Source organism: Lutjanus erythropterus, chromosome 23 (assembly GCF_056507025.1).
Source record: "Lutjanus erythropterus isolate fLutEry1 chromosome 23, fLutEry1.hap2, whole genome shotgun sequence".
NCBI classification, from domain to species: Eukaryota; Metazoa; Chordata; class Actinopteri; order Lutjaniformes; family Lutjanidae; genus Lutjanus; species Lutjanus erythropterus.
This window is the reverse complement of record NC_139339.1, coordinates 26,333,659-26,356,486: the sequence shown is the minus strand read 5'-3', so window position 1 is coordinate 26,356,486 and position 22,828 is coordinate 26,333,659. Positions and strand designations below refer to the sequence as shown.

Below are 22,828 nucleotides of genomic sequence, written 5' to 3'. Positions count from 1 at the left end.
CTCAGTTTAATATTGTGTTTGTTCCCAGGGCCATTCATGCCCCATGCTCTGCATCTGCATTCAAAACAACACGGCGTGGTCTCATTGTGAAAAAATTACATAGACTGTAGATCATTTCAGGATCAGAGGCCATTTGAGTGCCTGATCAAAGTGCAGTGAAGTTTCCGCCCCACATTATGTAACCCCAAATGGCTGTTATTTCAGGCCTGTCTGCATAAGAACCGTCTCAGAGACGTTACTATCACTGTTGTCACAGGAAGCTCTGTGGTAGAACAGGAAAGAAAACAGGAAGTGAACGCAGCCGAGCGACAGGTTGTGTCGAGCCGACCTGCTGATCCCATTGGCAGCTGTCTCGTCTGTTGTAGATGCCCAAAGTGAAAAGTGGTCCATCTGACGTCAGCGCCTTCGCTCAGCAGGATGACTGATGTTCCAGGGAAGAATAGAGGAAGTTGAAAACATGGTATAGCTGCTTGGAAACAACATCCGCCATCACCTCTGATGTAGGACTGTGAAAAAACTTGGGTCAGATTTACCCTGACTATGGGAAATGATAACCAACACTGAACAAAACTCTCAGTTATGTTTTGACTTCAGTATTGAAAGCTTTGCAGTCTGGCCTGAATTTATCTAAAATGCGGTGCTAAGCTCAGATCCTGTCCAACTGTAAATTACACACCTCAGGTCACAGAAGTGGAGTAGATATGAACTGAATGCAACATTTAAATGCATCATTTTATGGTTAATAACACCAGTGGTGGCAAAAGTACACACATTCTGTACTCAGGTAGAAGTACAGATACTTGGATGCTGCATGTACTGAGGCTGTTGGTCCTCTGCAGCGGTTGCTGGTTTGATTCCCGCCTGTGACCCATTTGCTGCATGTCACACCCCCCCCCCCACCCCCCCTTTCCTGTCATAGCTTCAGCTGTCCCTATCAACATAAAGGCAAAAGCCCAAAACATAATCTTAAAAAAAAAAAAAAAAAAAGAAGTACCAATACTTGTGTAAAACACATCTTGTTTTTATTTTGTTACATCTTTTTCATTGTTTTCATCTTTTCACATCTTTTAGTGTTTCTCATCTTGTTACATCTTTTATGTTGTTTTTTTTGTCTTGTCATGTCTTTTACATCATTTTCATCTTTTTATGTCTTTTAAGTTGTTTTTAATTTCGTTACATCTTATACTTTTTTTTGTCTTGTAACATCTTTTTCGTTGTTTTCATCTTGTTACATATTTACTGTGTTTTTCATCTTGCTACATCTTTCACGTTGTTTTTGTCTTATTACATCTTTCACATAATTTCTCATCTTGTTAGGTCTTACATGTCATGTTTCATCTTGTTATGTCTTGTTATGTTGTTTTTTTTTCTTGTTACATATTTACGTCGTTTTCATCTTGTTACGTCTTTTAAGGTGTTGTCCTCTTTCAACCTTTCTGTGTTTTTGTGTCTTGTTACATCTTTTTCATCTTGTTATGTTGCTTTTAGTCTTGTTTTGTCTTTTTGTCGTTACAACTTTCTGATTTGTTACACGTCATTTTTCATCTTACTATGTCATTTTTGTCTTCTTATGTCTTTTTTTGTCTTTGTTGTTTTGTTTCATTTTTTTTTTCTTATTGCGTCTGCAACAAAGTGGGAATGGAATTTATTATTTTATCCAAAAATCATTGGCAGGCCCCCACACAGGGGCTTTAAAAGGACCTGGTTAGAATCTTGTTGTTTCTGCCATTTAATTCCTTCTGCGTGGCTTTTCATGGAATTTGCTGACAATAAGAATAAAAACTAGATATCTCCAACAACCTGTCAAGTTGCAGTTTACATCCATGTCTGTTCAGACTGTATGTAGTGAAGACTCTGAATTAAATAAAAGTTTTTAATTGTATTTTTTGGCAAAACTTCTCATTATTTTGACATGTGTGATTCCAGTGAATAATTTCCAGTGAGAAATATGCTGTCTGCACTTAGAGAGTATTTTTTTTTACAGAGGAGGACAGAGGACTGACAGAGAGCTGAACATTATGATGTCACAGTGAAGATGACCTTTGACCTTTTGCATATAAAATGTAATCACCTCATCATTTTATCCTGTTAGATATTTGTGTGTAATTTTGTCAAAATTAACATATGAATTCTTTTTCTGAGTTATGACCAAAAATGTGTTTTGTTAGTTCACAGTGACCTTTGACCTCCAAATTCTAATCAGTTTATTCTTGAGTCCAAGTGAACATTTGTGCTAGATAGAATGAAAGTGTCTAGACGGGAACCCTAGATTTGAGAAACTCTTGTAAGACTTGAAGGTTTGGTTTCTTCATTGTGTATGTTGTACAAACTAATTATGTTTTGTCATGTGACAACGCTGTGAACGCTGATCTGGGTAGATCTAGGGACAAAAAACACTTGGTTAGGGTCAACAAGATCTTTCGCGGGTCTACGGTCCCCATCTAGACACAACCATAGTGAAATTCCCTCCAGATGTTCCTGGGATATCACATTTGCGAGAATGAGATGGACCTCTGATCACCAAGATCTAAGCTGCATGAGAATGAGATGGACGGATGGACAGACAAACCGAAAACATAACGCCTCCCACCACAGCTGCATATAAATGTAGAATAAAACCAGGCTTATACTTATTATAGATTTGTATTCACACATTTTTGCTCTATAAACAGTGGTTTCTACTGATGCTGATTGTTCATTGGTCAGTTGGACTGTCCATGTAACACTTGTTTAGAGCCATATGTCACAACAGAAGTAAATCCTGATGGCCCATAAATATGTGGACATGGATGCCAGATGATGAATTCTGATGTGTTTGGCGACTCGCTGACCCTTTCACCCACACAACAAGCTAGTTTTTATCACACAGTCAAAGAAGAAGTCTGTAGTAAATGATGCCGTTATCAGTCTATCTGACTTTGACCCCCCTTGGGCCTGTCTGGGACTGCCAGTAGGAAAGAGCTCTCTGTGCCAATACTATTCGACCTGACTGTGGAATCAATACAAGGTTAAAACCACGGCGAGACAGCAGGCCAAACTAATTATAAGTTCTTCATCGTCAAGATGGCACACTGAGCAGTTGGACACATGCCCAGGTTCTGTTCTCGTGATGGAGTTGGCGGGTGGCAGAGCTCCAACAACGACTTACTATCTTTAAACTCTTATATTGGAAAATGTAGTATGTGATAGATGTGTGACAGACAACACTGGACTTTATTCAAGAATATTTGTGTATTCTCATCTCAAATCTCTCTTACTTTCCTGAGATTTGCTTCTGCATGCCACATCTGACTTGCAAGCCCTGATAACTGCATAGATCTGTAGCTTGCTTCTTTTAACTTGACAAATGCATTTTGAAAACAGGCAAGTGCAAGTTCATGAGTAAATTCATGTGTTTGAGTTGCACAATGAAATGCATAGTATCTTAATACTACACTAGAAAAAAAAACTATTTTTCCTGGTTGAGTGTGGAGGTTGAGTTGTTCTGTAGTCTGATGGTACTGCAGTGGTTACTTCTGTATCTCTTGTCAGACAGCAGCAGATTGAACGGGCTAGGGTTAGTAGATGGGTATGAATCAGTCGCTAAAGAGACTTCCTGCCTTGGGCCATGTACATGCCATGCCAATTCGTAATGGTTCCAGTCAGGATGTTCATGAGTAAGAGCATGTTTGTACAGTAAATGTGTGTTCTTGGCTAAGTAAGTGTGGGAAAGTGTGTCCTCGTGAGTGGGTGAATGTTAGTGGAACCGTAGTTGGGCGATATGCTAAAATTTTCCAAGTGATCATCGTCAGCCCATGCATCAGCGTTTGGTAATATCATCACGCTTTCAGATTAGAATTACAGTGTTTGTCCTCCAGCTAAATATTGACTACATGCTTAGATGGTGGCGGCAGTGGACATGTAATCTGATTGGTGTATGCCCAAACACCGTCTAGCACCAGTAACACAGAATACCACACCTTATCTATATTATATATTTAATTATCTGCAGAATGTGTGCTCCACATTTAAAAAAAAATCAGACACTAATTAACCAGCTACAGTAACTGATGCCAAAATCTTCATGCCAGTAAAATGAAACAATGTGCTAGTTTAGTATCTCAGTAAATGTGCTCATCACAGCCTGAAAATCTTGTAACTAGTCGTTGTGAAATCATCACTGCTTTTTGTTGTATGGTTCTTGTACAGTGCTATCTGGCATGTTCTCTGAGGTTACTGTGTTAAGTAATGCAAAGGCATCTTTCATTGTTGTGCAAAACACAATATGCCTCGTCTGGGGCACAGAGCAGCTGTGTGAAGGCACATCAGCCAGCCTTTCAAAAACCACAATACTGTGCTCCATCACAACATGGGCATGCATATGACGCATGACATGAGCTATCTGCCCTCTGGGTTCACCGGAGTTGTCAAGAGCCAAGAAGAAGAAGTAACACCTCAACTGACTTGAGAAAGAGGTGAATTTTAGAGAAGCGACAAGTCATTACTCATCAAAGACAAATACCAATAAGACATCCATCTACACAATGACCTTGCTTAGGTTGATAGCTAACTATCATGTTTTGCTGCACTACAGGGTTGTGTATTTCCACGGCCACTGAGCAGCAGGGTGCTGATATGAATCTGATATCATTTAGATGTTGATGAAGTGATGCTGCTTGCTATTAAGGAGCCTGAATGGGTGTTGACAAGGTGCTAAAATGTGTGTGTGTGTGTGTGTGTGTGTGTGCGCACAGTCTAATCCTCACGATTTTGCAACCCAGCAATACAGTTCTGTCCCATTTCTACCAGATATTAACATCTGAGCAGTATCTGGATGTAATCTACATAATAATATCCTATCTGTGAGCCTAAGCATTTATAATAAGCACATTTTAAAATGCAAATTAGTTGGCCGGGCTTGTGGACTTCTCAACAGGTCAAGGCGAAAAAAAATCCATGGATGACCTTCATTCGTCACGCTTTTTGAGAGGGAGGACGAGTTGGTTACTGCAACTGCCTGCAGCTTTTGCTGAGCTTGCGTGAGCCTACAGGAAGAGGTGGAGTTAGGCAACCTCTCAGCATGCTGGGAGGATTTTATTTTCTTTAAGAATGCAGTCACGCCGTACAGATTGCATTTACACAATGCAAGCTCACAATGGCACACCACCTCCAGGTGTCTTGTGGCCAGTCCGATCACATTCTGATCACAATTCGCTCTGTGTCCAGACATTAACATGAGTTTGCAGATAAAATACAGATACAGATCACATGTTAATGGAACTTGTAAATGCTGTCTTACTTTGTCCTCGCTGTGTGGCAGTGTAAAGGAATGTGACGTAGCTGGGGGTTAGCCTGATGAAGTCTTTGATCATGAAGGGGATCACCAGGAGGAGATGGGGAAACACCTGACCTGTTTCTCCATCTTCCTCTGGAATGTTCCTCTGGCTTGAGAGGAAACAGTAACCACTTTTTCCACTATCAAGCCAAACAATGACCAGCAGGTCAGCAACAGCAAACAAACAGCTTGTCAGGGTTTTTTTTTTAACAGTTTCTGCAGTAGGTAATTGCACATTTCATACACAACGGCAACCCAAAGTGCATCACAGAGTACATGGGCAAGAACCTGAAAAACAAATAAAAGCAAGCAAACAGAAAAAAAAGCCTTTTTTAAAAAAAGGCAGAGGAACATAGAAAACAGTTAATAACAATTAAGAGCACGCAAATTAAAGGTAATGAAATAAGTTAAATAAAGGAAAAAACAAATGAAAGCAATGGTAAACAGGTTGGTCTTCAGCTCTTCTTGCAGTTTGTTCCACACACGAGCAGCGTAAAAACTAAAGGAGGCTTCATCATGTCTGGTTTTGCCTCGAGGAACAGGCAGCAGTCCAGAATCAGCCGGCCCTAGAGGTCTGCAGGGTTCGTACCAGGTCAGGAGAGCTGAAGACAGTGTTGGACCTACACCATACAGTGATTTGTGGACAAGTAGTAGACTCTGTAGTAGACTCTGAAACTGCAGCTAGTGAAGTGATCTGAGTATGGGAGTGATATTCTGGACCTTGTAACAAACCTGGCAGCAGCTTTCTGTCTCAGCTGGAGGTCTGGAACTGCTTTCTTTGACAGACCAGTGCAGTAGTCTATCCTGCTACAAATTAAAGTATGCACAAGTTTCTCTAGATCTTGTTGTGACATTAAATCTCTAATCCTTGTAATATTTTTTAAGATGGTAGAAGGCAGATGTTGTTATGGATCCAGTTTAAGTATTGAAATGGAGGTCTGAATCCAGTACAGCACAGGTTTCTGGCTTGTTTATTAGTCTTCAAGGATCAACTATTGAGGTGAGCGCAGTCTTGAAGTCTGTCTCCACTGACCCCCAAAACAATGACTTCTGTCTCTTCTTGATTTAACTGGAGAAAATTTTGGAATATCTGACTCCTTATTTGTTTAATGCTCTGTCCTAGGGAGTCATATATATTTGTGAGTCATCAACATACATGTGATAAGCAGCCTTACGATATTTGTAACACAACTATGCAACACAGCTGTTTCTTGTTCTTGCAGCTTGAGCCCCGAGGCCATTAAAACCTGCTTTGTTGAAGATAGTTCTAGCTCACAAGTAGGGGTGGGAATCTCTGGATACCTCATGATTTGATCTGATTCCTGTCCGATTCAGAGGGCTACTTTTCAATGATAAAATGATTCTCGTTGCATCTTGATTCATCTCAAAACGTCTTGATGCAACAAAATTTAAAGTTTCTTAGTCAGGTGGTACCAGTTGGATTGTATCCGTCTGCAGCTGCTCATCCCTAAAACTCAAGAATGAATGAAGTACATGTTACATTTAGAGATGGGAATCTTTTTGTCTGATTTGATCTGAAATATCTTAGATTGATGTGTCTTTCTGAAGCACTGCAGCTCCAACAGGTTGCATATTTCCATGAGAACTGCTTATGGTCATAGAACCCATAGTATTTGAGTCTAGCAGTATATCAGCATGTTCTGTAAATACAGGTTTCTCAGTTGTTTTTGATACACAGTAAAAGTAGCTGTGTAAAAGTGGGTTCAACCTTGAAGGCAACTAACATGGCTTCAACCCTTATTTAACTTAATTGGTATTTTGAGTATGGTTTTGTAATGACCTCAGCCATTTTTATGTGACCACTTTGGTTATAAAAGTTGTGTCTGTAAACTGTTATTAATGCCTTCATAACTAGTTGGATAGATTTCTGATTCCTTGCTGTCTGGCATCAGTCAAAAATCTTTCTTCCATCTCCAAAACTCTGCTGCCAGGATTTTGACTCGGACTAAGAATCATGTCCACATCTCACTGATCCTGGCTTCCTCACATTGGTCACTTTTAGAATCGATTTCAATTCATATTATTGATTACTTCCAAAGCCCCGAGAAGCCTGTAGCTCCAAGTAATTCAGAAGGTCTTTTAGTGTTTGTTGTGTCCCTTTCTGCTCCCTGAGATCCTGGCTGATCCTTGGTCTGATTTCTACTCAGAGGTGAAAGAAGCGTTGCAGTCAGTGTTCTGAGACTGTGGGATGACCTGTCTGATGAGATCAGGGCTGCCAACTCTGTCTCGTCTTTTAAAACCCCACTTTTTAAAAATGGCTGTATTTTTTGTTCTTTTTTTCTTGTGAAGCACTTCATAACTATGCTTTGAAAGATGATATAATGGTTTATTCTTATTTCTTTATTATAGAAAAGCAAGGTATAATGTATGCATATGCTTATATTTATTTATTACTAAGACACAATATATTTTCTGTCCCTCGCAGGCTCGTAACATCAGGACATCTGAACTGGCAGCTATCAAGATTGTCAAGCTGGATCCTGGTATGTTCAGTCCAAACCTGGTACAACATCTTCACAGCTGCTTCTTTGAAAAACAGCAGTTATAGTTTTTTTTTCTCTTGGATACATTTAAATCTATGAACATTTTGGGAACTGTGCTTTCATGAGTCAGCCACAAGGGAGGATCGGTATCAGTTTCGTAAGATGGTTCTTCTTGTTGTCAGTCAAACTCAGCCTGTACTATATGTGATAACATCTTAAGAGCCCTACACACTGTGCTATTTTGGGGTGTCTCAGGCTACAGGACACTTGCCCAAGAAACACAGAGTGAAATCTTTGGGTGTCAGTTCAAAACGGTGGTTCTAGATCACAATGGATATTTCCACTAACAAGTGATTTAGAGCTTTGTGGGCAAAAGACAGTCTGACACTGCCTGATGCCAATTCTGTACTATATGAAGTCAGCTAATGAAATGTGTCAAAAGAGAAAGGCTGCAGTTTTCCCAAACTGTTGGATTGCTCAAATATGCACTAAAAGACGGTTGATGCAATCAGCCACTGTGTTCATACTGTTTGCAAAAAGACTCACTCATAAAGTAATTTCAGTGTAAGTGATGGAGAACAAAATCTACCGTCCTAATTCTGTTAAAACAAATATATATTCAAAGGTTTACTGAATCTAATGTCAAAGTTACAGACTTTTTGGGCCAAATTTCCCTCTTTGTGCTTTCATGGCCCCTGCTTCTGTGCTGAGCTGTAGTCAAGGATCAGTGATGCAAAGACTGCTTCGGTCTTAAGACTGCTTCATATAGCTTTGACTGAACTTGGGGGGACACTGCGCATTGAAAAAGGACTGTGGATTTGTTCCATATCTCCAGGCAATTTGAGGGGGTATGAGGGTTAGCAAAATTACCAAAATGCATCCCCCATTGTTAACCTCGGCCTGTCCTCTGGTAGCAGAGAGAGTGCGGGGCAGAGGGCTTGTTTAGTTGAACATGTTAGTTCAGTCTGTCTCACGCATTGATCCTTAATCTGTCTGAGGTCTGTCACAGTTAGAATCTATGGCCCTGAACACGGCTCTGAAATATCAGCAGTGTAACCGTGCTGTGTTGATAAATCCATGATGCTGTCTGTGGTGCTGAAGTAGCAGACAGATTTGTAATTGTGATTTTTTTTTTTCTCACAGTTCTGCCCTTATATCAGCTTCGTCTTGGATCTGTAATATTTTCTAAACTATATCCCTACGGTATTTTTTCAGTGAAAAAAGAGTCATTCATGAGTCGCTTCATTAGTCACAGGTGAAGAAAATGAACCGGGTCCACCCCATCTGTTAAAAATTAATCGCCTACTGCCTATTACAACATTACCAAGGGATCTCTTCATGGCCAGTATGGACAGATGGAGCACTTACAGCAACCTAATCAATCTTCAGTCAGACAGACTTGAAAAATATGAACCGTTCCTTTAATAAATTATTAATATTTGTATTTATGGGGAAAACAGAGGCTGCACATTTGAAGCATTGGGTTTTATTCTGTTTTTATTTTCACAATTCAAAGTCTGTAGTATGATGTACTTTTTTCAGGTTTAGCACAGACTGATTCAAATAAACTCTAAGTTTCTTTATAATTCCAGTTTCCACAACTGGTGTGCCATATTTACTGCAGTTCCTGCACCAGCTGAATTAGTTCTTATTGCTAAGTTACACTAAATGCTTTAGATACTGTCCTGGCTTTTCACACTGCACTTAGCACAGAGCTAAAGGAATTCTGAGAACCTTCTTTAGGGCTTTTCACATGGCATATTCATAGCCCAGGGCTATGCTTAACCCTGGACTAAGAGTTAACCCTGTGATAATTTAGCCCATTTTCACACATACATTGTTAGCCCAAGATTAAGCTAAGCCCAGGCCTATACAATTCACACTGTACTTCTACTGGTCCTGGGTTAGCAGAATGACTTACGATAGCCCCATTTCACACTGGCACCTGTTAGCCCTGGGTTTAGTCGATTTTCAGGGGGTAACCCAACAAACTCGGGAATAACCCTGCATCAGAGCAGGGCCAGCAATCACTAGACTAAAGTCAGGTTTAGCCCACTTTGGAATGGATCCTGACTGTGCCCATTTTTTAGCCCTAGACTAAGAGAGCTCTTGCCCTGGAGCTAACAGCTCTCTCAGCCTGGGGCTAAGTGCAGTGTGAAAAGCCCTTTAGTCCCAGGCTAATAAAGCTTTCACGCTGGCACGTTCCAAAGTGGGCTGACCCTGACTTTGCCTGGGGGCTTGCTCCAGAGCAGGGTTATCCCCAGATGTGCAGGGTTATCCCCTGAAAATCAACTAAACAATGTGCTAAGAGGTGCCCAGTGCTACCCTTGGTCCTGGGCTATGAGTTGACCCTGGGATAACTTAGCCCCCTTTCACACACGCACACATGCAGTGTTAACCCAAGGTAAAGCTAAGCCTAGGGATGTAATCACATCATCCTTATTTCACACTGGCACCTTTTAGTCTTGTGTTTAGTCAGTTTTCTCTTCTCCTCTTTAGTATAAGGCTGGTATGGTAAATACATGAACATTTACACCAGCTGGCCTGATGTTAACTGAATGGTAAATCTGCGTCACATACCAGTACTCCCACTAGTCCAACTCTATGGTTTACTGGTGTGTAATTTTCCCTCCAGCCGTTTGAACTCAGTGCATTACCTCAGACTGCTGTGACTCACTGACCTGTCTGTGTGTTCAGGTGATGACATCACGTCCATCCAGCAGGAGATCACCATGATGAAGGAGTGCAAGCACAAGAACATCGTGGCCTACTTCGGCAGCTACCACAGGTGCTGTGTGTTTTTTCACATGTGTGGGATTCCTGGGATTGTTGGTGGACTGAAATCTGTGGAATTTGACTTTTGTTTTCCCCACACTGCTGCTGGATTCCTCTCCCACTCTTTCTAGTGCCTAGTTAGACTGCTGGATTCACACATAGGCTGCAGAGTTATTAGGGAGTGTCGACTCAAGTGTCTCCTTCTGATACTGAGTGCGTCAATGTTGACTTTCACAATCCCTGAAAAACTGTCTTGAGCACATCACCAAGATAACAGTAGTGTGTGTGTGTGTGTGTGTGTGTGTGTGTGTGTGTGTGTGTGTGTGTGTGTGTGTGTTTGTGTGTGTGTGTGTGTCTCCAGGAACACCAAGCTGTGGATCTGCATGGAGTACTGTGGTGGAGGGTCACTTCAGGACATGTATCATGGTATAAACACAAATCATTGTTAAGATGTTTGGATGTAGGTCATGTATGGCACTCATTTTTAGAATGATCTGTAACTCATTTAAAAAAGTGCCACGTTAGCATTTAAAGAAACAATGGAAATGCTGTTTCTTACCCAGAGCAATGTGAAAACTTGAAATTCATGCCATGTTGGCTGACTAGAAAGAAGGGAAATCCTCATATTATTCTGACTTGGGAGCCCTGCGATGCCCTTATATCTAACCAGATAAACTGGAAATTTTAATCCTAAATGAGCTATTCTTATCATACGTGTTTGTAGCATTTAGCAAGTTAAACCAGATGCAAAGTCACGACTTGATTCCACCAGACACGTCACATAACTAATGCGACGCAGCCAGAGTTGATCGCGGCCATTCTACACAATTTTTGTGATTCCACCAGCAGCGCCTCGGTGTGTCCCAGAAGCAGCTCTCTGCTTCAGATATGTGCCAGGTGTATTTTTGACAGATGCCCAATTAGCACAGAGCAGATCAAGCAGGCAGGAAGTTAGCCACAGAATTTCAGAATAAAAGACCCCGTGCAGACTAGCGATCAAAAAAGAAACAATTTAAGTAGAAGCACAAAGAGCAAGGAAATAGGACCAAACCCTGAGCAAGTCAACGTCATCAGGTGGGCAAAATGCTCTGCTGCTGAAACGCTGCTGGTGGGACATGCAGCCATGTGCAGGACTGATCAAAACCGTGGCACAGACGCGCTGTGCTCAGTGGAATCAACAGCTAATAGATCATTGATTCTTTTAACTCACTGAATTGGAAACACTGAACGCTTCCATTTACAACAAAATGAAATCCAGTATTAACTCTAAAGCAGATAAATCCGAAAAAGCCTGTCCAAACACTGGAGAGCTGTAGTATTTATTGGTTATAACATCTCTGTTTGTGCACATTCTTAATAATATTGATCCAATCTCTATGCTTGTACCGACAGGGCTTGTGACAAACAAATGTATTAAAAAGCAGCACTCAGAGACAGGATCTTGGTTAAAAAAAAACGTCTTTACTTGTTGAGCATTAGATCAGGTAAACAAATCCAGCAGGGTGAAGACAAAAGGCAAGGTCAGACAGACAAGCAGAGACCTAAAAATCCAGGAAACATGAGACACATGGAAAAGGCTGGAAGGCCAGACACTGGGTACTGATGCTGACTGCAAAGTCGGAGCTCAGAATTTCCCTGATGAAATTTCCAACTTCTGACCTCAAAGAGTTCCAGGTGCACAACACCACCGTGACCATGACAAACTGACACAATACTGAACTCTCGACAGCGCCTCCATGCCATGATGCATTTTATTTTACAGGACTTGACTATGACTGTATGTATTATTTTATTTAAATACAGGAAAATATTCTTAATGTTGCCTTTTAGTTGATGGTTTGTCATTTACAGTATGCACTCCCATGTGTGCAGTCATCATGTGACGTCAGACAGTTGCTTCTTCATGAAGTCAGGGTACAGTAGATGCATCTGTCCTGAATTTACAAATAAAAGCTCTGACTTTGAATGTTCCACTGTAGTTCTATTGTACACTATTGTTGATGCTGCGTTCCTGATAACTCAGAACTCAAACATTTTCAGCCTCCTACAAAAACAGTACAATGGAACACCATTAAAAATCAGGATTCCTACTTTTTAACTCCATATTCCATTTTCGTGAGCTAAAACTAAACTAAAAACTAAAACTAGGAGGGAAAAAAAGTGAATAAATTTAGAGAAACAAAGATGAATGTAGGAAAAAATATTGAAGAACACTGGGCCTCATGTATTCTTATTTTACATTTAAAGAACACGCCACGTCAGAATCAACAAACACTCATACCTTGACATAAGTGTGTAAATGATCCACCTGTGCCTTTCTGAGTGCACATGTGTGAGACTTATTAGCATAAATAACACCCCAATAATACCATATAAGGCTGCACTTCCTGCCCCATATATATGTGTTACATGAAATAGTAAAAAGAATTCTATGAGTTTGGATTTTGACGTTCTGCTTTCAGAGATCCACGAACGAAAATCTGTCATTTTAACAATGTCAGCAGTGGAATTAAAAGACCTGCTACAGCAAGGAAATGTGAAAAACGGGGTGCTGCTAATGCTGAGTTACCTGAGGGTCTGTCACTGAAATAAAGAAAAAATGTCTCGATAGCAAGATGATCGATGGGGTCGAGGGGAAGTTTCATCACAGAGACAGAGGACAGAATAAGTGAGGACGTTTGCTTGGACAGAGACTTCATAAACCTGCATGTGCAGATATACAACCAAAACACCTGACAGCAGGTAATAACAGATCAGTGAATGAATGAGAGGCTTTATATGTAAGTTTACAATTATATTATAATTTGAGCTGCAGTCAAACAGGATAATTTCGACATAATTATGAAGTGTAATTTCAATTCATTAATGAAAAACTGTTTTTGCAAAACAGCAGGCTGACTGCATGACTCTACGACAGGTCTGGATCACTCGTAAATTGTGTTCATATCCGAAAGAAAAGTCAAACTATGAGAAAAGCACCAGTTAAAAACGGTTTGTACAAGTGATTCATGCATGAGGCTCATAGTGTACTTTCAAACTAAAATCAACTAAAAAATATGCAAGAAATGTTTTTAATTTTAATCTTAGTTTGTTTGAATTAGTTAACACAACAAGCATGAAGAGCTGTGTTTATTGAGACTGGGATGTCTACACATCTCCAATCTGCCCCTGACAAATAGTGAAACTAATGAAAACTAAATTAATACACAACATTTTTTTTAACAAAAACTAAACTGGATCATTTAAATACGAAAAACTAAACTGAAATGAGAAAACCCTCTTGTGGAAACTTAACTGAAACTAAATTGAACTGCAAAGAAAAATTTAAAATTCACTCAACAACAGAGGTGTGCATTATAAATGGTAAATCATTAACTAAAAGGCAACATTATGTATATTCGCCTGTATTAAATTAGAATACAGACTATCATTTAGTACCACATGTAAATATGCTGCAGATGTTATTATGGAATGGAATATTTAGAAATGTTTACACACAGGCTATGAAAGTGCTGAAAAACGAAACGTATAATGAGTCTGTAACCTGAATGAATGGTTTTTCCTCCTCTGTTTCAATTATATCTGAAAGGAGGCGGCGCGGCTAAGAGTTCAATTGTGTGTACAGTCGCCAAACAAACACCAGTTTGTCACAGTCAGCCATTTTTTTTCCCCTTGGCATCACGCACCTGGAACACTCGGAGGTCGAGGAAGTTGGAAATTTCAACTGGGAAATTCCAACGTCCGACTTTGTTTGGAAGGCAATGTTGAACGAAGTGGCGCTGAATGAGCGAAAACAAGGCAGACAATAAAACAGGCGGGAAACACAACAGGCAGGAAAAGAGGTATTTATCAAAGTAAAACACAAAGGAAACAATGAATGAATGAAACAATAAAAAGCAGATACTAAATACTGGAACTACAGCATCTCTAGATATTCAGGCATGAAGCTGATCTTCTCATCTGACTCTGGGTGAGACTGCAGACACATTTCCCACAATGCCACACTGCTGTAATGATCACATTAATTTAGAGACTTTATTATCCTTACTGTAAAACAGATGTGGAAGTGGCACGACGAGCTGTGAAGGGCCAGCTGCTCTATTTTTAGTCGTGTCCCTGCAGCTATTCTTTTCGTCTGTGATCTGCAGTATTAATCACAGTGTTCTCCCCCTCAGTGACGGGCCCATTAAAGGAGAAACAGATAGCGTACGTGTGCAGAGAAACCCTCCAGGTAAGGCTCTTTGGGTGAAAGGCAGCTTGTTGATCTGTCGTATTGTGAAATCTCTACAGATACTGTGCTGACAGAGTGACTCATGTGTTTTTCCCCCGCAGCCACACAAGAGCTAAATAGTATTTAACCTCGCCAGACCACTAAATATACTGTACTGGTAAATGCTGCTGCAGACCGTCTGAGTGACCTTCTGCTCAGGACAAGCTTTTACTGAAAATCTGACGCTGGATTAAAAGGGAAGAATTCACTTTATCCACATTATGGTCACATTTGCCCTTTATCTAAATAAACTCATCATTATGAGTGATCACAGAGCTAAACAGTCCACTGCCTCTGGCTGCATCAGGCAGTCCTCTGCAGTCTGACTTGATATACAAACATTCTTGTGTCATTCAGTCTTTGGCTTTGACTTCTCTTTTGCCTAAAAGATCATTGTTTGGGTTAGAAAAAGTTACATACATAACATATATACTTAGGTAATTTAAGTACTTTTATTGTGAAAGTCTACCTGGACAGTGCATACAGTGACCCTTTGCTTCAGACTGTGATGCAGTAGGTACCCCTCAAGCATCAGTTTTGCGAATCTAGGACTCCACAGTCAAGTTAGCAATAATAAGTATGCAATGTCCGAATAGACTTTCAAAGTAAGGGCACAAAAACTACTTGGTTAGGTTTAGGAAACAAAACTATAATCATGGCTTGGGTTCAAATAAGTACATTACTTATGCTAATATTATTTGTATAATAATATTATTATATGTGAATTTATGTATGTGAACTGCATTACTGATCTAGCTTAAAGGTTTTGAACACTGGCCACTACAAACTTTTCAAATCTTGAATATTTTGTATTTTAGTATTACATGACCAAACTTGCAGAAGTAAAGTACTTATGCCGCTGTTACGTAATGTTATGGTTGCAAGAACAACTAGTAAAAAAGAAGAAAATATTTCCCCCATGTTTGAGAGTATTTAGTTGTTTTTATTATTGTTTATTTAGCATAAAAGTAAGCCAGCAAACACTGCAGACAACAACTGGTCAGAGTAGCATAGTGAGTGTGCAACTTTACTATCTGCCATGGAGTAGAGTCGAGTAGAGACGTTTTATACAAATACTGTCATAACACTGTATACTGCAGGAAAATGTCAGGAAGTTTCACATTGGGACATGAACCCTGCTCTCCTGGGTGAAAGTCCTGTGTTTGTTTGATACATCCATCCACCGCACCTCCTCCATATGTGTGACTCTCTTGCTCTTCATGCAACATCACCTGACTTTGACAGCACATTAAAGCATAACTCTGTAGGAGCATCTCCAGAAATGACACTACAGTGGAACCGAACCGAGTGTCATAGTTTCAAGCTGCCTTATTTGGAGTGAGAAGGGCTGCTTGTAGAGGGCCACTGTGCCAAAACTAGTTTTGGGACTGTTTATGTTGTGCTCGCATGGCGCAAACTTGTAACTAACATTGTATTCAATCAAACTGACACACAGACGACTTGGGGCTAAGTTGTTCTGCAGCTTCGAGCACTGGTCCAACAACAAATTTTTGCTTCAAGGTCCCTTAACTTGCTAATCCAGCCTTGCTGCTCACATGTAAAGTAGTTAACAGTCATAGAATTTGTCATAATAGAAGATGCAAACAAAATAATATGCATTGATTTTCATTCTGTGCTTTTTCTAGGGTTTGTATCACCTGCACGAAACAGGCAAAATGCACAGAGACATAAAGGTAAAGCAGTTTTTTTTTTTCATCTTTAATACATGATAACACTGTGGGTTATTCTATGAAGCTGAGATCAGTGTGTGTGTCTCTCTGCAGGGAGCCAACATCCTTCTGACAGAACGAGGAGATGTGAAACTGGGTCAGTGATCATCTGAACTGGTCACACGCACACTCACACACTCACACACATACACTGCCACACCTATTTAACTACTCACACTCATCTAATGTGCTCAAATAAGCTGTCTATAGTGGATGAGCTGCAGTGACCCTGTCTCTCTCCTCTGTGTGTCTCCTCTGTGTGTTTCCTCTGTGTCCAGCTGATTTTGGGGTGGCAGCAGAGATCAGTGCCTCCGTCGCCAAGAGGAAGTCTTTTATAGGAACCCCCTACTGGTAAGATAAATTACTTTACCTGCACTCACTTGATTCAGCCAATCAGATTATTTGCTCAGTGATACTATATTGCTGTCATTGTTCTGAATGAGGTCTGCAACCAGCCTTTGTCTTTATATTTATTATTAACCTCAGTAACATCACACATATAATGGAAGAGGCTGCCTTCCATCAATGAATCATTAAGAAATCAGTGAAAGATTTCAGGTGTGGACTCGTCACGTGACTTGGATTTGAGTCAGACTCATGTCACAAATTTAATGACTTTAGACTTGATTCAATACAATCAGAAAAGACTTTCAACTGGACTTGCACTTATACACCAGTGACTCGTGACTTCACTTGGACTTGAGCCTTTTGACTTGAAAATACTGGACACCTTCCCCCCAAGCACAAAGTAAAAAGTCTGTTATTTTAAAAAGTTTGAGTCCACCAATCAGTTTATTTCCCTTCATTTCCTCAATCAATTTATGTTACTATTCATTCTCAGCAAGTCGGCACTTAATTCATCAGATCCACTTTGTTTGAATCTGACGTCCTTAGTCTTAAAAAAGTCATAATATAACAGTGAGTTTCCAACCACAACATTACTTAGCTGGTTGGAAACTCACTGTTATATTATGAGTTTTTTAAGACTAAGGACTTGTCAATCTTGACTTGGGACTTGAGTGCAAAGACTTTAGATGTAATTAAGACTTGCAAAACAATGACTTGTCCCACTTGTGGTGTACACTAGGGCTGACCCAAATGCTTCAAAGCCTCAAAGCTTCTGCCGTTGCCATGGTTATTGACGTCAAAAACAGTATTTGAATGTTGTCTCAAAACCTGCACACGTGTAAACGGTCCTGTGAGCACGGGGCTGTGAGGAGCATGAGCTGGACCATGAAACTCCACCAAATGTGGATTCATCCACCGCTATACATAGTGCTCAAGAAATGCATAATTTCCTCCCGTTACAGTAAAATAATTTATCTCAATTAATATTAGTATTCATATTAATATTAACAATAGAACTGCTGCAGCCCTCTGCTTGAGAGTAAAATTGACCCCTTGGTGGTTGTAGTGTTAATAATGAAGGTGTCATGTAAGAGGTGGATCATAGTGACAAGCTGATACTAAAGCATCATTAAAGGTCAGTGTTGTATTTGACACTCCTCTCTGTCTCTTCGTCTTCGGTCCATGTGTCCAGGATGGCTCCAGAGGTGGCTGCAGTGGAGAAGAAGGGCGGCTACAACCACCTGTGTGATATCTGGGCCGTCGGCATCACTGCCATCGAGCTGGCCGAGCTCCAGCCGCCCATGTTTGACCTCCACCCAATGAGGTGAGTCTGCGCAGACAGCTGGGAGCAGACGGACTGAATGAATCAAACAGAAGGGACTGGCGTGTTATGTAACATTCTGGCTGCCTGCTCGGTGTTTGATTGGTGGGCAGTCGCTGCATGTAAACAATCCAGACACTTTCCAGCCTGATGACATTTAAAACTATGTTTCAGAGCGCTGATGTTGATGTCAAAGAGCAACTTCCAGCCTCCAAGACTAAAGGACAAAGCCAAGTGGTGAGTTCAGCTGTCTGCGTTCATTTAAAATCATACAGCACTTCATCTATTTCCTCTAATCTCATCAATTCTTTCTTCTTACGTCCTCTCTGCAGGTCTACAAGTTTCCAGAGCTTCGTGAAGATGGCTCTCATTAAAAGCCCTCGTAAAAGGCCCTCAGCTGAGACACTGCTGCAGGTCAGCTCACTCTTAATAGCTCATCATTAATGAGGGCAGTTAACCAGCCATCTGTCTTCATATGGACTCTATTATATCAGAACTATTCATAAAGGCAATAAAGGCTATATTTAACCTTTTGGTTTCGATAGAAATGTGATTCTCGTTCTGTGGAGAAACAAATAATAATATGATAATCAACTTATAAAAACAACAGAGATGAAAAATAAAATAGTGTAGAAAAGATAGATAGATAGATAGATAGATAGATAGATAGATAGATAGATAGATAGATAGATAGATAGAGTTTTAAGAAGAGACTTAAATGAAGATCTCCTCTGGAAGGTTGTTCCAGAGCTGGGGGCCCTGATGGAAAACGCTCTGTCATGCTCTGTCTGGATTTAGGAACCAGCAGCAGAACAGTATTTGAGGACCTTGGGGCCTGTGACTGAACATGGAGGGGGGTTAAAAGTTCAAAAATGCAGCTTGGGGTCCAACCATTCTGAGCTTTAGAAGTGATATTTACAATCATGGGGGCTGACTTGGGTTGACACTGGGGCGGGCAAAACTGTCAGCCTCTGTAATGTTAGATCTTGTGATGTGGTGAGGAGTACGGATTAATATTTGTCCCAAAAATGAGACATTTTCTATCCTGGGAACAGAAGCTCACTCTCCCAGGAAAAGCACTCTTTTATAAGGTATAATTTTGGCTGTACTGTCAAAACACGTTGGTCAGAGCCTATTTCAGGAAAATATTTAACAAGAAGAAGTGTGGGTTCAAAACCTGACCACTTTAAAGCGATAGTTCACCCAAAAATGAAATTTCACTCAATATCTCTTCACCCCTGTGCTGATGTGAGGATGGGTGAAGATCTCCAGTTCACAAAACACTCCTGGAGCTTCAGCGGAAAACAGTGTTGCAGCCAAATCCAGTACAATTGAAGTGAATGGTGACCAGTTTTAAAATGTAAAAAAAAAAAAGGTGTCTCCATACTGTTTGTGTGGTGTAATCCAAGTGTCCGTAAGCCGCAACATTAAAATTTGACTCAAAAGACGCCATTTACAACATGTTTTTATCCTAAGTGTCAGCTGTAGCCTCTCAGACCAGAGCTGTGTGCACACACCTGAAGCAGGTACACAGTACTCATGTGCTCGGCCGGTAACAGATAACAAATCACACACTACACCTTGAGACCATTAATAAGTTAAACTACTTAATTGAAGTCATTGGGGTCAAAGCTGAGATAAACCTGGGTATCATCTGCTTAAAAGTAGAAACTAATGTTTTATAATCTTATGAAACGTCCCAATGGCAGCATGTAAACGGTGAACAGAAGTGGGCCAAGAGCTGAACCCTGAGAAACCCCACAATGCAGTCTGGAGGTAGAAGACATAGATCTTCTACATCTTCTACCTCACATTCACACTTCAGAGCATTCCCACTGGCAGCTACCCAGTAGACTTTATACAGATATGAACAGGTACTGCTCTCTGAACAGATATCAAGTAATGTTTGGGTTCTTCTTCCTGTCACCTGTTGCCACATTCGCCACAAATGTTGCACCACTCAGAGTCATCACTTCATTACAACATCATACATATATACACACACTGGTGAAATCTTTTATTTTTCTGATGTCCATAAATTCATTTAGAAATCAAATCTTGGCTCAGATGTTAGCATTTATTCAACTTAGCAGCGTCCCCTCAAAGATGTCCGTTTGGACCATTTCAGTAATTAGTTGACCAGTCAGTGAATATCTGAGATGAGCACTGTTTTCTGTCAGAGTTCATTGTCCTGATCTGTAATCTTGTTCCTTCAGCATCCGTTTGTGACCCAGCTGCTGACCCGTAACCTGGTCATCGAGCTGCTGGACATGGCCAACAACCCTGAGCTGCACACGGCCCACACACACAGCATGGACGACAACGAGCTGGAGGTCAGTGCTGCGAGGAGCCGACACACCGTCGACTCACAACAAACAGCACAGACAGACAGACAGACCAGACAGACAAGACAGGCTGGTGGACAGAGACAGTCACAGTCATTGTTTTTGCTGGTGTGTCATATAAATGTGGTCTGTTGACAGGTCGGGGAAGTGGCTCCAGACAAGATTCAGTCAGCAGGGAAACACCTGCCTGTAGAGAGGACGCTGTCTGAGGAACAATGTGAGTGTGAACACACACACACACACACACACACACACACACACACACACACACACACACACACACACACACACACACACACGCATACACACAAACTCTGACATTTAGTGAAATTAGGAGTTGTCCAAGGTCACATTTCTCCAGTCTTTGTCAGGCTAAACATGTCCTGGAGCGACGTCTGTACTGTCACAGATGAAACATTTATTAGCATACATTCCAAAATGTTGAGTACTTCTCTCAACATTATTCACTTTCTCTGGCAACAGTTTCCCAGTTTTTACCTGTGGATAAAAATACAGCGAGATGCACTATTTGTGACAAGAAAGTGGCACACAAGAGATACACGAGTCCTTAACCTAACCTTTTCAAACAGTTAAAACGACACACCCTGGAAGTTATAAGCAGGCTGAACAAAAACAAAAACATAATTACTTATTTTATTAGCATTTTATCCTTGTTTTTTCTGTAAAATACAATATTTTTTACATTTATAAGCACAAACATTTTTATGTAATTGCACTCATATCTGCATTTGTGATAAATCTATTTGTGATTGGCACGCCGATCTTCTTTTTTTTTCTAAAAATGATATGATTTTGAAGAATCACATACCCATTTAAGAAAAATTAAGATTTAAAAAATATAAGCCATCCCTAATGACAATCCCCAATTGCTCGTAGCGTAGCAAACACCAATAGTCCAGACATTTTACCCAACCTCACATGAATTACAACATAAACAAACTCAGTGCTGTTTGAGTCCTCAGTGTGTTCTGAATGAAAGAAGAAAAAAGTCTTAAGACATTGTATGAAAGAAAAGAAAATTAATATCATCTGACCAAAACCACCTTTTTAGTACATTTTTAGACATTTTGTTAGCAGAAAGGAGTGAACCTCGCACAAATTACAACAGAAAATATGACTCATTAAAGTCTCATCCATTTAACATATAAACAGTAGTGTGTTCAAATGTGTATCTTAACCCTGGTACCACTTTTTTGGTTCCTACAATAATAATTTGAAAGAACATCTTTATATTAACATACTTTTATACAAGGCAATATAAATTGCACTAATCCGTATAGATGTTGGCATTGTTAAATTTAAAACAAATTTATTTAAATATCACAGAAATGAGGAATATGTCGCAATGGTTTGTGCAGAAATGAGTCCTGCAGTCCATAATAGGTTGAAGCTCCTCCTCTCCAGACTTGGGGAAAATCTGCAGCAGCTTCACAGGAATGCAGGACATGTACAACATTATAATTTGACAATAACAAGTGAGGATGAGTCCTCCATCATAAAATGATAATTTTGCTCAATTTAACAGTTATGAACATCTACTCCTTCTACAAGATTATTAAATATTTCTAATGACTATTAGAATAACTGAATATTCTGCATTAATTTGAACTCTGATTAATGGGAAACACTGCACAGCGTGGCATCACTGAGTTTTCAATATTTTCTCCTGATTTCTTAAAACTTTTTTTAATGTTATAAATTACATATTAATGAGACTAGAACAGCTGAAAGAGTTTCTGATGCAAGCTGTGTGAGGTCATATCACATAATGCCTGTATTATAACTGGTAGCAGAGTGTATGATCTGGCAGAACTCGGTATCTGTAGAGGCTTCATTACAGAGATGAGGTGCAGCTGGTGTGGCTCTGCTCTGACTCCTGTACACCTGCAGGCAAACACACACACAGATGGAGAGAGTCAGTCAGGGAGTGGCAGCAGGTTAAGAGATGTACTGAGGTAGAGCTACATTGCAGATGATGTCCCGGGGGCAGATGTAACATTGGCAACCTGAGCTTAAGCCAGAGATGATTCACAGGAGCACCAGGCAGGTGGACTGAGAAGAAGTTCCAGCTCATGACTCCCATTAAAACCACAAACTTTTACATTTCTGTTTATGTGTAAATTAAACAAACAAGGCTAGCCATTGTAGAAGTGTTGGCAGGTGTATTTTTAGCAACACTAGCAGCATTGCAATGCTGGAG

The 22,828-nt window shown here is 40.3% G+C and overlaps 1 protein-coding gene across 1 annotated transcript in view; it reads left to right on the top strand.

The window, feature by feature from the left end:
• Nucleotides 1-22,828, top strand: part of map4k2 (mitogen-activated protein kinase kinase kinase kinase 2) — a 54,359-nt gene that overhangs the window by 12,840 nt on the left and 18,691 nt on the right. The window contains exons 2-13 of the mRNA XM_084711720.1: nt 7,761-7,818; nt 10,516-10,606; nt 10,955-11,019; nt 14,769-14,824; nt 16,510-16,557; nt 16,648-16,690; nt 16,872-16,944; nt 18,134-18,265; nt 18,437-18,499; nt 18,595-18,676; nt 20,479-20,595; nt 20,746-20,824. Of these exons, the coding sequence (XP_084567846.1) occupies nt 7,761-7,818; nt 10,516-10,606; nt 10,955-11,019; nt 14,769-14,824; nt 16,510-16,557; nt 16,648-16,690; nt 16,872-16,944; nt 18,134-18,265; nt 18,437-18,499; nt 18,595-18,676; nt 20,479-20,595; nt 20,746-20,824 (907 nt within the window). The remainder of the gene's footprint in view (nt 1-7,760; nt 7,819-10,515; nt 10,607-10,954; nt 11,020-14,768; nt 14,825-16,509; nt 16,558-16,647; nt 16,691-16,871; nt 16,945-18,133; nt 18,266-18,436; nt 18,500-18,594; nt 18,677-20,478; nt 20,596-20,745; nt 20,825-22,828) is intronic.